This window comes from Rhopalosiphum maidis, chromosome 3 (assembly GCF_003676215.2).
Source record: "Rhopalosiphum maidis isolate BTI-1 chromosome 3, ASM367621v3, whole genome shotgun sequence".
NCBI classification, from domain to species: Eukaryota; Metazoa; Arthropoda; class Insecta; order Hemiptera; family Aphididae; genus Rhopalosiphum; species Rhopalosiphum maidis.
This window is the reverse complement of record NC_040879.1, coordinates 60,195,624-60,211,876: the sequence shown is the minus strand read 5'-3', so window position 1 is coordinate 60,211,876 and position 16,253 is coordinate 60,195,624. Positions and strand designations below refer to the sequence as shown.

Genomic DNA, 16,253 nt, shown 5'->3' with positions numbered 1-16,253 from the left:
GCGTATTTAATTATGTTTCCCGCAGGTAGTAATAAACTGCCGTAAAACGAACTTAATACCATTCATAATGTATAATAATATACGAGACTGTTCATACATTATTTCGTGTTAAATTATTTAAATTCACAGCCATCGTAATGTACATCGTAATAATATTTCCGTGTTTAAGTGCGCTATAATAGGTTACATATACACAAATTATAGTCACTAAATGACAATCATAAAAAAAAAGTAATAATAATATTTTAGGACAGGCTTTTAAAGATTTTTCAAGTACCTATAGGTGTGCATAACATGCGTCAGCCCATTTACTCAAATACTCGATACCGAATAAAACCAGTAGCGTACATTTTTTACTCCATAAAATAATAAACCGAAAATAGTAATAATAATCCTGAACAGGCGCCACACTATATATAATATTATTATAGCTGCCAGCCACTTGTACACGGCAATGTGTTGTGTGTTATAGGTACATGTATTTATTTTTAATTACATTTTTTTTTCATGAAACATCAAATCCACTATAATAATAATAATATAATATTCTGTTATTATTATTTATTTACATATTACGCGCCTTACCGACAATGCCGATGAGTGTGACACGTCTCGCCTGCACGGACGTCCTTTTGGCTTTTATACAACGATCGCGTATAAAACGAATAAATCTTATCTTAAAAAAAAAATGTGTTTGATGTTTTAATTTACTTGATTGATTTTTAAACGAGTCGTGTATGGTATACGGCTAGTCGGCTACATATGGCAGCTTATTATTATATTATAAGGAACCCATATATACTCACAATATATCAGTGGTTACATCAACGTATCGCTTCGGGTAGTTGTTGGTATAGATATTAGGTGCGGATAATAATTGATGTAGGCAACAGATATATTTAATGTAACAGGTACATATTTTAATACTTATTTATACGTGCCTATACACATCGTTAACAAGACTCGTCGATTATATTTTTTCCCTTGGGCTTATAATATTTGACCGCAAAATGTAATTTCTAATACAACAGAATCAACATCGATCCAGTCGTTATGAATTTTTAGAGTTTGACAAAATGTCAATAAAATAAAATGTTTAAGAAGGTATTTTAATTGGATTTTTGTTTTAAAACCAATGTCTTAAAAACCAATAACAATTAATTAACTATTATGAAAACGATTTATCTTTTAATTATTGGGTAATACGATTCCAAAAAGTATATTTATGAACAATCGATACGCAATAGTATGGTGTACATACTATTTTATTAATTCACGCGTTGATATAAATTATTTATTTGTTTTCTTTAGAAACCTAAAATGGTAGCCTTAAATTTTTATTTTGAATTCTGACACAAAATGTACAGTATGCAATATTTAACGAGCAGTTTATTATTTATTAAAGGATTTAAAGTTATAAGATGAGCAAGTTTTTGCTGTTCAAATATTAAACCCTGATTAAAAAATTATTTGCAGTATCTCCGCTCAGCGTTTCATTTTTAGGACCTTAAACATTCTTTATTGATGATATAAACTGGATGGACTATCTACATTTTTCGTAAGATAATTAAACAATTAGTCTACATAAGTGTTTAATATTAAATAAAAATAATTGTCTTTTTTTTTGAAACGAGAACAGTCTTTGACATTAAGAGCGTATAACAGTGGATCACGCCTACGAAAATCTAAAGGTGGGTAGGTGAGCTAGTATTAATAAAGAATAAAAATACTCGAGTTTAATAATGTCAACTTAGATAAAGTTAAGTTATAATTTATAAGAAATTAAGAACAATAATAATAATATGATAGTTTTCTATTAGTAAAAAGCAATATATACTGTACTAAATATATTCTAAAAATTTTAAGTTAACACGGAAGAAAATATCTCAGTTAAAAAGAACTTGATTAACTTTTTCTTAACATCACTATGGATCAAAAATAGTGTGATTATGTAACTTTCATTTTTTTTTTTTTAAATAAAAACTAAATGTTTTATTATATTTACACGTAAAAATAAATATTAATTAGCCATGCATAATATTATATATTGCAATAATGTATTTAATATTTAAGAATAGGACGTTTGGCAAATCTTAAAATAAATAAAATAATGCTGCAAATTAAAAACGGTTTCTGGATATGCACGTGTCTTACTGCGGAAGTCTTTGAACTAAAATGTTCAACAGACAATAATATGATGCACGGTGTTGGAGAAATTATATTGTGAAGCCATGTAAATCTAATTCTACAAAATATAACACCGCCGTGAACTCGCGAATTCAATATCGTATATGGTTTTTTTTTCCATTGTAGTTGTGTTTGTATAACTTTATAATAAGACGAAATACACACCATTGGAGAATATGATATTATAATACCTACCGTCTGTGAAATATATATAGGTATAATATTATGGTTGTCACATTTGAAATGGACATATAATATTGGCCTACCGTAAAATGGCTTACGGTTGGCCACCGATACCGAACTTCCGTTCTTATTTGGAGCTTAAAAACTCATTACAGATTAAAGAAAATATTTTGTTTGTTGAGTATGTAAAGTTTAAAAAAATTTTAATTGGATTTACATAGTTTTTTTTTTCATAAATTTTGATTAATGGCGTATAACCTCTAGCTATAGTGTTCGTGAATACTTATTATAAAGAAGTAAAGATCAAACAAAATGTGTTTAAACTGGCTGTCTTTAGATTGTTTTACGGTAATTATTAATCTCTTTTTCTTATCATAGTTATACAAAGTACCTTTGTTATTATCTCAGTAACATACTATTAAAGTATTTCAGTGAGTGGGTGGATTTCGACAATTTAGTGAAGGTGTTTTTATTTTAAATACTCACTATTTTATTCGTAAACGTTGGAGTTTGCAAACGCTCAGAATTACATTACCTACCTATATATATTTGTTTTGAATATTTATAAGTTTATAACATACACTAGTGAAGGAACTTTTGTAAGAAATGTATTTAAGGGGCCTCGCTACTGCCGTCAATTTTAGCTTAAAAGACCTTAAGTTTTGACAAAATTAAAGTTGGTTAAAGATGTTGGATTTTGATTTTGAAAAAAAATTTGAACTTGACAGAAAATTGTTAATAGAATATAGATCGTACTATGAATACTTTATAAAAATTAAATCTTATATTATAATAAAGTGTAAATCAAAACTTGAAAATATGAATTTTCCTAGTCATCATTTAAATTAAAAACGGATAGTGTTTTGTACGATATAAAGACATTTTTCTGCTAAATTTAAATATTTTTTTCAGAATCAAGATCAAACAACGTTAACTAACTTCATTTTGTCAAATTAAATAAATAAATAAGTGAGTTTTCATAAAATTCGTTTAGTGGATTTTTATTTTTATCGAGTTATTGACATGTGAACGCGCGTACGAAAGTGGCATCCGTTTGCGGCTCCAGCCGGTACCCGTTTGAATATCACTCAACACTAATAATCATTTACAAATAATACTTAGATCCTGGGCGGCTAAGACGATAAAATAAATTGCCTAAATTTTGCCACTTAAATAATAAACGTAGCGTGGCCACTTTACGCTTAAGGTCAGGCTTTTCTGTAACAAATGACTAGAAAAAATTTGTTATTTTTCAACCCCTCCCCCTCCAAAAGAAGGTTTGAATACTGAAAATATGGAGTAGGTAATTAATTTAATCAACACCACAAAAGTTATTAAGTAAATACTCATTAAATTTAGTTGTCTAATATGTAATGTAAGCGGATAAACAATATTATGGATGTAGATGGATTTTAATCAGTCATTGGACCAATGACCACTTCTCCGTATCGTAATCGTAGTCATTATAGAAATTGAATGTTGCAATTGATTAACTCCGTTGTAAGCGTTCAACTTTTCGTCGTGACTCGCAAGAACTTTTGAAGTAGAGTCTCTGATCCGGTTATAGTGTCTCGGCTTGCATCTTACTTTTTAGATATTTCATCAGATCTAATGGTTGATAGTTACCGTGCATATTTGGTTGAGCTTTCAATGTTTGATTTTTTTTTTTTTAGTTGTATTTTAAATAGTTTTCAAATCTTAATCTTTGTCGATCAAAGATAGTTTAGTTATGTGTGACACAAATTGCATTTATATTTCTAATTTAACAAATTTATATAATATGTTCAATTAAATATTTATTTCTAATAATTATCAATGACTGTTGTTTTTCATCCTCGTTATCTGCAAGGTAACTTACAAATCAACAAACATTTTTTTATTTAATTAAGATTTTTCGTAGATCACATAAAATGTTTAACTTTAATAACTGTATTTAAATTATAGTTATTTTTTTTATACAAAAAAAAAAAAAAAAAATGATTGAGGATAAATAATAATTTTATGAATGAATATTGAGTCGTAAAAATTTTAAGCTCAGTCATAAAAAATTTATTTGATTTTCAGTAGACATTTTTTTATTGCTATACGTTTCAAAACGTACAAAGAAGTAAGAACCGTGTATTACATTTGAAAATTTTGGGTATAAAAATAATATTTTTTATGAATTTCTAACTACAAAAGAATTTATACTTTTTTGAGATTTTAACGAATTTCGTTAAGATTCTAACCTTAAACGTTTATAAAAGACAATTTGGTATGTATAAGTAAATATCGGTTTAAAATATTTTGGAAACTTGTTAATATTATTATATATATATATTGTTAATATAAAATGATAGTTTAAACATTAAGTTAAAATTTCGTGTATATACGGTTATTAATTTTAAAGTTACACAAAAAAAAAATCGATTTTGTTTTGTTTATCCTGATTATATAAAAAGAGAATGGTAATTTTTTAATTATGACCTATTGAAAGTACAAATTAAATCCAATTTTCTATCCAAAACCACCCTTAAAGTGAAAATTGAAGCATTTTATCAAATATCTAACATACATAGACACAAAAAGAAACACACATCACAATACAATTAATACATTCATCGCTCAGAATCTAAAATCTAAAATATATCTTATATTTATAATTTTAATTATATATGTATATGCATTCATTCTCATAATAATATTTCAAAAATAAAAGTATACTTGATAACCCTTCAATTAGTTTAGCTTGTTTTTGTAGTGGGTGAATATAATATTGAACCGAGTATGTTTTATTATACTTGGATTATTTTTTATAAATATTTATCGATTAATATTATATATTAGTATATTACTAAAATATTGAAATTACCATAGCCCTCATATCTTCTAAACTCATAAGTCATTATCACGGATCAGTTATTTTTTACTAGATAAAATTAAACAATTCAAAAACTACTCGTTTGAATATTGATTTTAATACTTCAAAATTTTCAGAAAATTAACCACTATATAATGTAAATACAGTAGAAAAAAATAGGTTATCGTTTGAAAAACAGATGAAGCGTTACCCATTAGTAATAACCGATAATATTAAACCTTGTAGCATTATAACACTATAACCGAACCAATAACTTTTAATATTATACGGGGAAATGTCGAAATAATCGGTTTTTTTTTTATTCTCACATACCTATTCGTATTATTTTCAGTCACAATGGTGGCGCCACGACGTGTGGCTTTGACGTTTTGTTTCCATAGGTACACATAAAAACATTGCAATGCAATAGTGTGGGTAGGTTAGATAGAGCTCGTAACGGTATACTTTACGCACAATGTTTATTGAAACAGAGCAACCGCATATCAAACATGGTGAATCCATTGAGGTACCGTTTGTATACCATATAAGTATTCTGTATACAGACTATACTGCAGTAAACCACTTTTGAGGGGTTAATTTTATTTTTTAAAACAAAAAAATCGTTTGTAAATACAAATTCATAATCTCTTTATAATCTCTCATCAAATAGTGTAATTAAATTTTACGCAATACGTCGCTCTCTCTGGAAAATGAAAATATTTTCAACCCACACCCGTGACATTATGTAAAGCGCGTCAAACGGTTTGGTAAAAATAATTCTTCGGTGATGTTCAGTATAATTAATATACGCGTACCGTCATCCAATTATTGTCCATCTTTTTTTTTTTTTTTTAATACGTCTACTTTTTTTCGACTTAAGTCACACAATAATTGTTATTTGAGTAATTATTAAGCGGACTTTTCATCGAACATTTTTCATACGCCTACGCGTTGACGTAAATCGGATTTAACTGATTTTAGAATAGTTGTAAAGAGCTAAAACACCAACTACTATATGAAGATAAAGAATTAGAATGGAAGTCTAATCAAATAGTTTAGGTAATTACCTAACCACATGCCTGAATCCAATAATTTAGACAAAATATTTTATTCACTCGGGCCCAATTCGCAAAAAATTTAGAACTACAATTATTTTATGTGCGCTTCCCAATGAGAATTGTCTTTTCCGATTCAGAAAAAGATTTTACAAAAGTTTCTGACTAGTCATATATTCAGGACTATTACACCTTGGTACTATTTTTATTTAACTCCACATCCTTCGCCTTCTTATAAATGTTTAAATTGTATTGTCAAAACCGTGATCGCAGCACTCTGTTGCAGGACACATGATGTTTTTCCGTTCGCCGTTCATCGGTCCGGTAACAAAAAAGTTTTTTTAACAACGCATTATTACAAAATATATAGCTATGTATAGTAAGTAAAATCACGAACACGCCCGTGTATAAAATTTTCGCTTAAGGTTGTCGCCTCTCCAACACCTTCCACAAAGTCTGTCCTATAAATACGTTTCTGTTTTTGACAATAACAATTTTTTATGCTATGCGATTGTTTCACTCTATAATAATATTATTAGTACTTCTACCTACGCATGGTCTTGTGACAACACGTTTAAAGTTTTTCGACGTGTACATTATTATTATTCTTTTAATAAATATAATAATAATAATGTGTATGTTATATTATATATAATAGGTGTACAGCCTTTGCGCAACGCGATGCGGAGCGAATAAAAAAGCGAAACAAATTTATAACAACTTTAAGCCCTATTTAATATGTTTGTTCGCGTATGAAGGTAACTCGTGACTTGGTGTGCGTACCTATATAATATTATATTATACTACAACTACTACTTTTGCTGAAGTACATACTTCACTAATAATTCTGTTCGTAATACGCGCTATCAGTTTGTTTCATTTTATTTTCGGGCACGTTCCATGCTGATAACTTTTAAAGTGAATTTTTCTCGTTAGCTTATATACACTATAAGCTGAACCGGGAAAACGGAATTCCATTTGTATCTTATTAACTCGCTTGGAATGTTACCCCTCCCCCGACATCAATGCAATGTTTTTCCACTGCGCGTTTCTTCGGTACAGCTTATATAACTACACAAACACACGCATATTATTATATATAATAAATATCATCGTACTCTATTCGCGCATTCCGAAGAATTCCATTATTTAATCCGAAAACTTTTCGGTTCCCGACTTCCCGACTTATGGATGCTGCCTGAGTCCAACTCCTGCAATACAGACAGACAGACACACACACACACACACACACACACACACACACACACACACACACACACACACACACACACACACACACACACACACACACACACACACACACAGGTGTATTGTATACGAACAAACCCACGCCGATTCATTTGTTTGAAACTCTACAGAAACATTCGCTGTGTGCAAACATGTATAGGTATACTCGTATATATGACAATATTATATTATAATATTACGCGTTCGTAGTTCGTATAAGCTGCCGAACTTCATTCTTTCACTCCGTACAGCATTAATATATTAATAACCAAGCACGCTCATCCACTTTTTTTCTTTAAAAATAATTTATCTGAATCCAGATCTTCGAATTTTTAAGTATATTAATTAAGGACTATATTTTAACATAAATATTTAGATTATTTAAACCGTTCCGTGGTCATACAAACTATTATTTTTTTTTTTTTAGTATAAAATCTGCCTTTTGTTTTACTATAAATCGCTGTAAATTGATAAGCTGATTATTAGTTGAACATTTTGATGCATCTAAATCAAAATCAAATCTAGTAGTATATAATAATTTAATAGTTTCTTGATAATACATTGTACAATATGGGTACCGCGATGTTTTGAAAATCATAGTTATTAATATTAAACTATGATGATTATATTTTATAATTTATAAAATTATAATTTATAATTGTATGCAAGAAAAATTATAAACTAAATGTATTTAATGCAAAGTTATTATTAACAGCCAAAGGATAACAGATTATTTAGTATATAAAGTTTAATAATTCAGAAACTACTTGTTCAATTTATGTACATCAGCTTAAAAAAATTCTGTTAAACGGTTTACTATAAAATAATATTGTTTTTTGTTTGAAAGAAAGAGGTTTTTTATCGCTGCAGGTTAGAAACTCTTGGAATGGAATAAAAAAATCTGAATATTCTCATATCAATAAAAGTATTAAAAATCAAAAGTTTATTAAAAAATACTGAGTGATCTATTTAATATAAAATTCTCATTATTTCAAAAAACACTAACATTTTTAAAAATATTTCTATTATAATTTAAAGTCGTTACAAAACAACATTTTTCACTATTTTTGTTGTTATGATTTTTTAAGTTTATTTTATACTTTTGAATTTCAACATACATTTTCAGTTTTATATTTTACATCAGAATATCATTCAGATTATTTTGATCAATAAAAATAAAAATTTGGATATGTCACAAGTAGAGTATAATTATAAGTAATTATTCATTGTTACGATGATGAGTGGAGTAGTGGACCACTATAAAGATACCTCTGTACCACTTCACTCAACTCATCTAAACTTTAAATATGCATAATAATTTAAAAAATATTAAAATATGTTTTTATATATTTTTTGTTTTTAACGACTTAAAATAATGGAGTAAAAAAATATTTTAAAAAACAATTATTTTTTTTTTCAAATAATGAGAGTCCCAAGTTGAATGGATTACTCGGTTATGAAAACATTGAGACAAGCATGCTTGGTAAATTGCCATGTATACACGTAAAATTTGACTTTATATTAGATTGTGATCGAACGCAATATGCTGTATTGAACCGATCGGTTATTGTAATTTTGTTAATAATATTATTCAGAACAGTCCACTCGTATGTTCTATTATATTTTATGTACGCTAGCGTGTATTGTAATAAGCAAACACACGAAATATTATTATTATTATTACTCTTTCATATATAAAATTTAATCTCAGGACGGACTGCTCACAAACGTATAACAAGGGCAGCTTAAAGCTCATCGTTATACAAATAGTATTGACCTATACACACATACACACACATATATATATATATATATTTATATAGGTAGGTATAATGTGAATGTATTTGATAATGGATGTCGTCCTATGCGTATAATATAGTATGAATTAATAACAGCACATATATATAATATGTAATATTGTATTGCTTGTGTACAGTCTGACCGTCTTTTTGTGGCGCATCATTCGTATTCATGTCTTCTCGTTGAAATAATTTAATAATAATATTAATATTAATACTAATAATAATGACGAATAAGAAAATATAGACAACTCTATTACATATGTATAGGTATTGTGTAGGTACTTAAGACTCGGGTATAGTTCGAAACCTGCCGATGGTGTGTACAATAAGAATAATATTATATTATACAAATATAAGAATATATGAAAATATGTTTGTCTATATTATGTTCTTCACCGGTAGAAATATTCTGTATAATATGTACATAAATATTCGTGCCCACCGAACGCCGTTATTATGACGCTTTATAAAGCTTATACCTATAGTTAAGGTATTGTGCCGGTTTCATACAGATATAATATATTATATTATTGATTTTTTCCCGCCCATCTATACGATATCCCGTGAGTCTGCTGCGACGAAGGGTTTAACATTTATATACACTCTATATAATAATATAAAGACACGACGAATTTGGCATGCGCGCAACTATATTGTAATATTATATTAAATTATTACCGTTTACCGTGTAAATAATATATTTATAATAATATTACACAAGTATAGCGTTCTAGGTAGCTGGTACAGCATCGCTGGCCGGATTAAGTGTCAAAAGCCAAAGTGTATTTAGAAAATAATATTGTTCTAGGCAAACAGTTCAACCACTCATCTCCTGCCACATAAAAATAAAATTAAAATGAACCCTTTTGTTAACCTATATCAGTGATCATGTATATGTTATAAATACTTAAATAAAATATACACTAATTAAATGTGTGTAATTTTCTTTTTAAACGAACTATGTGTATACCTATTTAAATATAACATGTAACTATACCTATAGTGATCTTATGATTACTTTGCTTCGAACGCCTATATACATTACATTCAGGCTCGAACATACCTACTATTGCTACAGCATACTATATTAGGATATTAGTATACAAGGTATATTCACCAAATATGCTCACCCCTTTAGTACCTACATATTATATTTAAAATTTAATTTTTTGAATTTTCTAGGGTAAACTCTTGAGATTTTTTATACTACTATAAAAAAGAGTGTCTTGTGGAAACACAAACTTCTGTTTTTAAAACAAGAGCACCTTCTTTCTTTTTATGGTAAAAAATGAAGCAAATAACTTTTCTGAACATGTTCAATGTGCATGTATCAAAATCAACACTTGAACGATTAGTTTTTGAGTTATTTAATTCAGTGTACTTGTTATAAGGATAATATATAACCTGTATGAATCATCCTGTATATGTAGGTACACGGTGTATAACATAATATGCATCTACCTATGAGGCTACGACCTAACTTTATACGTACGCTGCAGATCGTTAGATTACAAATGTCTAACGGTCTGGAATCACATTAAAGTATTTTTAGACGACGTCATGATAATATACATGCGCTCTATACGCATACAACACTATATAATTCAATATATACGTCATATATAATATAAGTCATAACCAAAAACAATTAAACGTTGCATTGTGTACGTGCGCATATATTATTATTGTCATTACTATTATTACTAATATAACTATATTATTATAATGCTAATCCGTTTTTTCTTTTCTTTCTTTTTTCATGCTAATTTCAGGAGTGAAATGTGAGTATCAGTAAATCTATTTTGTGTGTGTATTTTACAATATGTAGTTATTTTAACAATATTATGTTGTGTGTAGCCATTGTCAATTGTCATGTAAAAGCACAAGTAGTATATCGTATATTGTATTATATTATATATATATATATATATATATATTATGTAGTATACACTATAGATACCTAGAATCTGTAAATAATAAAGCGTAACTAGTAGAAGTAACGTTTTATTTTATTTTATTATTCACCACGATTTATTGTATAAAAGTATTAAGGAAAATATGTCGCACGTTGCATGTTATTGTACACTGTAATTTAACTATAATTTTAGTAATACTATCGGAAGGAAATGATAATATTGCACAAATTCTAGTACTTTGATTCGCACCACAATAAGTGAGGTTGTATTACCTATGTAACTATGCAGCATAATATAAAAATAATAACATGACATTTTTACCACATCTAAATATACATTTTAGTAGTTTGGTAGTCTTCGATTTTCCAGGAAAAGAAATAGCATATTGTGTAATTTGTACCATATTTTAAATTTAAATTTTCGAAATTTACTTTATAATATTACCAAACTTGAATCAGTTATCACATACGACTTGAATAAATAATATGGACCATATTAATAAAATGAACAGTATTAGATAATGAATTATAATATTTCTGATTTTTACATATTTTATTATCAACTGAAATAAAATAATATATAACTCATTTATACACAAAGTATCTATGTATACCTATAATATTAAAATTAGTTTAATTTTTTTTTTACTTTATATACATTTTAATTTTAAATGTATTTATTAAAATGAAATTTAATAAATTAATGAATGATTTAAAAAAGATATAAATATGCTAAAAAAATTATTTTTTCTATTTTAAAGTGACGCAAATTACATTTTTTTTTTTAGTTATGGTTGTTAAATACGCCAGAGGGGGATTATTTTTATTTTTTATCATTTAGGGAAACATAAATCCAAAATTTAGATTCTAAATGATACATAATGATCTTTTTTTTTTTTAATAAAAAAATAGTTTCTTTGGTATTTTATGTATAGCTACCAACAGTTATTCTATTGCACGTGTTTAGATCTTAGACAATAAAGCAACAAATCTAGTATAAAGTTATGTTGTAAATTAATTTAAAATTGTAAAACTTAAAGTTTCATAGTTAAATACATCATTACAATGCATAATGATCACTTCAAAAAGTTTATTTTTAAAATATCTGACACTTGATAGTTATAGACTCCTTTTATATTTAATTGTTTACATAATTTATTCATCAAACGCGTTGTATTTGGATATTTTTTTTGCTAAAAGTTAGAAACATAAAAGCTTCTGAATTATTTTTACCCGTCGAATTTCGGGAACAAGTTTTATTAACTTTTATAATTGAAAATGAATTCCTTCAAACAACCAGCTCAAGTTCTAAAATAAATATTTAAGCTAGCGCACTATAAAAACCTTAAACAATAGAAATAGTAATTAAAAGCTTTACTTGAGTTGAGTTGAAAGACGCGTACAAAAATACAGTTGTATACAAATGTTCAGGTTGATATTCATCACATAACTTTTATATCATTAAACCGTAAAAACATGGAATATTACAATTTTTACATACTTTGTTTGGCCCCCAAAATGTTTGTAAATTTTACAACAAATAAGTTTATATTGACCATATAATTTTAGTTAAAGGTTTTCGTTATGATCAAAATTATATGACTCAAGTAGTGATTTTTAAATCATATATTTCTAGTTGAACTAAAATGTAATAACTATGATTGTAAAAATACATTTGTATCACCTATTGATTTTTTATGGATTTTCTCTCAGCGCTTTTAATAACTTTATCCATAAGACTATGATGTATTTTTATATGTCAACAGTGAATTTGTTTATGAATCGTATAAACTACAAAATTATTATTTTTAGTTAATTGTGTCGATTCGAAAGTTGACAAATACCCACATACCTACACAATGTTGTAAAAAACATGTGATTTGCAAAATAAAGATTTATTGTCATAATATATTAATTATGTGGCCCCAAGTAGTGCAGATTTCATAGCTTCTCTTATTTTGGAATTGAAAAAATGTGTTAAATTTTGCAGAATTTGAATTGTTGAATTTTATTTTGTTTGGTTGATTGGTTTATCGTAATATTCGTAATACTAACCGCGTACTAATCATTCATTCGTTAAACCAGTGTGTGTAAATTCATATTATGATTTGATGTGTATTACACAAGGTGATTCTTTTAAAGATCTTTAAGATAAACATTCATTTCCTTAATAATATGTGTTTTAGGAATTTTAGGAATTTTTAAACTTTTAACTTTTTTGAATGACATTATACATTTTTAAATTTAAAATTTAATATTTCTATGCAGAATATTTTTTTAGAAATTTTTATTATAAAAATATAATTTATATAAAACCTATAAGTATTTAATGTTTAAATGATTGGCAAATAAGTATATCCCTGCAAAATATCGGTCTATTAATTTGTTCATTTGAACTTTGAATAAAAAAAATACTTATAAAATATAACGATTAAAATCAGTAGAAAAAATATGATTTAAATTAATTTTTTTTTTTTAATTTAATTTTTTTTTTTTATATACATTCAATTATCTAAATAACTATTATCAAAAACACTTTTTCTAGAAAATTGGTATTTATCTTTAAAAAAAATCCTTTGTATAACTTATGAAAGCGATTTTTCCAGCGTAACCAACGCTTTTAAATTAAAACCGTTTACTCCGGTCGATAAGGAAGTACACTACTTTATATTTATTATATATACTAACATACTTGTATCATGTACTGTCAGAGAGAATAATAATTTTTTTTTACTTTTCAATTAATTATGTTTACATTTAATATGAAAATTACTTTTTCGATTAGTTTCTTCGAAAAAAAAAACGTTTGTATAATACTTACATACAACTTGTTTGATTAATTTGTTTATAGTTTTTATTACTTGTTGTGTATAGTTTGCGTCATAACGAAAGCTCTTCGAGAAAAAACTCATGCTTCCAATAGTTTCGACAGCACCACTTAGTATAGTGACTATACTTTTAAAATTAGAACTTTCAGTTATTTTTTTCAGAATCCAATTAGTTAGGTACAAGAGTTTGACATTTTACCTGGTTATTTTCTATTAATCACATTTTATTTTTAGGATGGACTTTTTAAGCCATTTTATATTATCTGCAGTAGTGTCTATACAAGATTTACTTTAAGAAATTATTTAAACATTTTATTTTTATATTCTGTTTATTTATTTACCCTTATATATAGATACATAAAATCTTTCAGAAATGTTGCTCAATGCATTAATGGTTTCGGCTTCTGCTCAATTCTTATTTGTATGTCAACTGAAATTCGCTTTAGTACCATTTTTGGCTTTTTTGTGGTTTTTTTAATCAACAAAATTTAACTAAACCAAAGCAAATAACTTTACAATTTATTATTATTATTACTATTAATGTTATTTTTTTTTTAAGATGCTCTGTAAACGTTAGTGCTTTACTTCGCTTTACTTTTTAATAGGCCAGTAGGTAGAATTTTTATATTTTTTTCACTCTTTTAATTTATAATACTCAGTTTTTATTTTTCTGACGTTCAACGGAAGTCTTGTGGAAAGTTGATTAAAATAAAAATAAGATTTATTGCTTGAAAAGGACGTATACTTATTATATACATATATATATATATATATAAGTACGTAGGTACCAGAAAATACCTACGTGTCATTTTAACTGTACACGGACTGTACAATTGTATTTTAAAGTTAATGATTATTTTTAATGGGTAGATTTCTAGGTAATATGTTTAATGTTTATATGAAACATTACCACTTTATTTTAGTCTACGTAGTATTTTTTTGTTATGCGACATGGGTTTAAATAATATAAGCTTTTTTAGATATGAAAATAGCAATATTAATACTAATATTACGATTATGAGTTCAAATATAATTAATGAATAAATAAATAAAAATATAAATCAAATAACAAATTTACTCTAAAATTAGTTACTTAATCTATTCCATATTGATATTTCAATATCGACTTTTTTTTTCATTGTTTACATTCATTAACGTAAAAATTGTGATAAAAATTTAAAGTGGTGGACAGCAGTGCGGTCGATACAACTTTTATTATTTTTAAGTATATATGCATGCATACCAAAATCCTTATAACAGGTCACTCAAGAACTTTAACATCATTGTTTTATAATCTAAAATTAAATCTATAATTAAAACAGAAAAAACCAATGAATTATTTTTTAACTTTTAATTTAAAATAAACCTCGGAAAATAGTGTTCATTTAGTGATATTGATAATATTAAATCACATTTTACTATAGATAACGTATAGAATTATAGTTGAATAATAATACAAAAATTAAAACAACAAAAAAGAGACTATTTGTACGTATACTACATTGTGGAGAGATATTGGTGAATGAATTGGTGGTAAAAATAAATTTGATTGATACGAAATTAAAACACGGGTCCTGAAAAGTACGTATAAAAAATTCGAAATCAGAATTTGAATAAATTCTGGAAAGGTGAAGTGAGCATGCCTGTTGAATATATAGGTATTATAGGTCTTCTGCTACGGGTAATTTCAAATATACGCTGATCGTTCCGTTTGTGAAATTCCGAGTACATTGTTTATCTCGTTGGTATACATAAACATCTAAAGTTATTCTGTAACATTTCTGAGCAATTATCGCTGTAGCCAATCCGTTTCCGTTACACTTGATCCATGTACGTTTAATATATTATAACGAATGTCTCGTTGTGTTTCAAAGGAGCACAGGCCCCATATAATATTATCGTCATCAAAAGGCGGCGGCCAAATAATAATTTACCGGTATTATATTGCTTACCAAATATTGAATAACGTTGTTTCGTGTATATATATATATATACATATATATATACAATTCGAGACGAAATCTCGTTTTACATTGAACGGTCTACGAAAAACGTATTATAGATATATACGCACGATTCGTAACTATATACGCGTTTAGCCAATAAAACGCTGTAGGACCGTAAACGTATTTAATATCATATGTTTTCGTTAGCTTATTAAAAACACAAAATATTTTACGACTTAGGAAAACAACA

The 16,253-nt window shown here is 26.9% G+C and overlaps 1 protein-coding gene across 6 annotated transcripts in view; it reads left to right on the top strand.

Moving 5' to 3' along the window:
• Window positions 1-16,253, top strand: part of LOC113556877 (neural-cadherin) — a 129,049-nt gene that overhangs the window by 63,121 nt on the left and 49,675 nt on the right. For 5 of the 6 annotated variants that reach the window (XM_026962087.1, XM_026962083.1, XM_026962086.1 and 2 more), the window contains one exon: window positions 11,087-11,095. The exons of the other annotated variant lie outside the window; for it this stretch is intronic. In XM_026962087.1, the coding sequence (XP_026817888.1) occupies window positions 11,087-11,095 (9 nt within the window). The remainder of the gene's footprint in view (window positions 1-11,086; window positions 11,096-16,253) is intronic. 6 annotated transcript variants of the gene reach the window in all.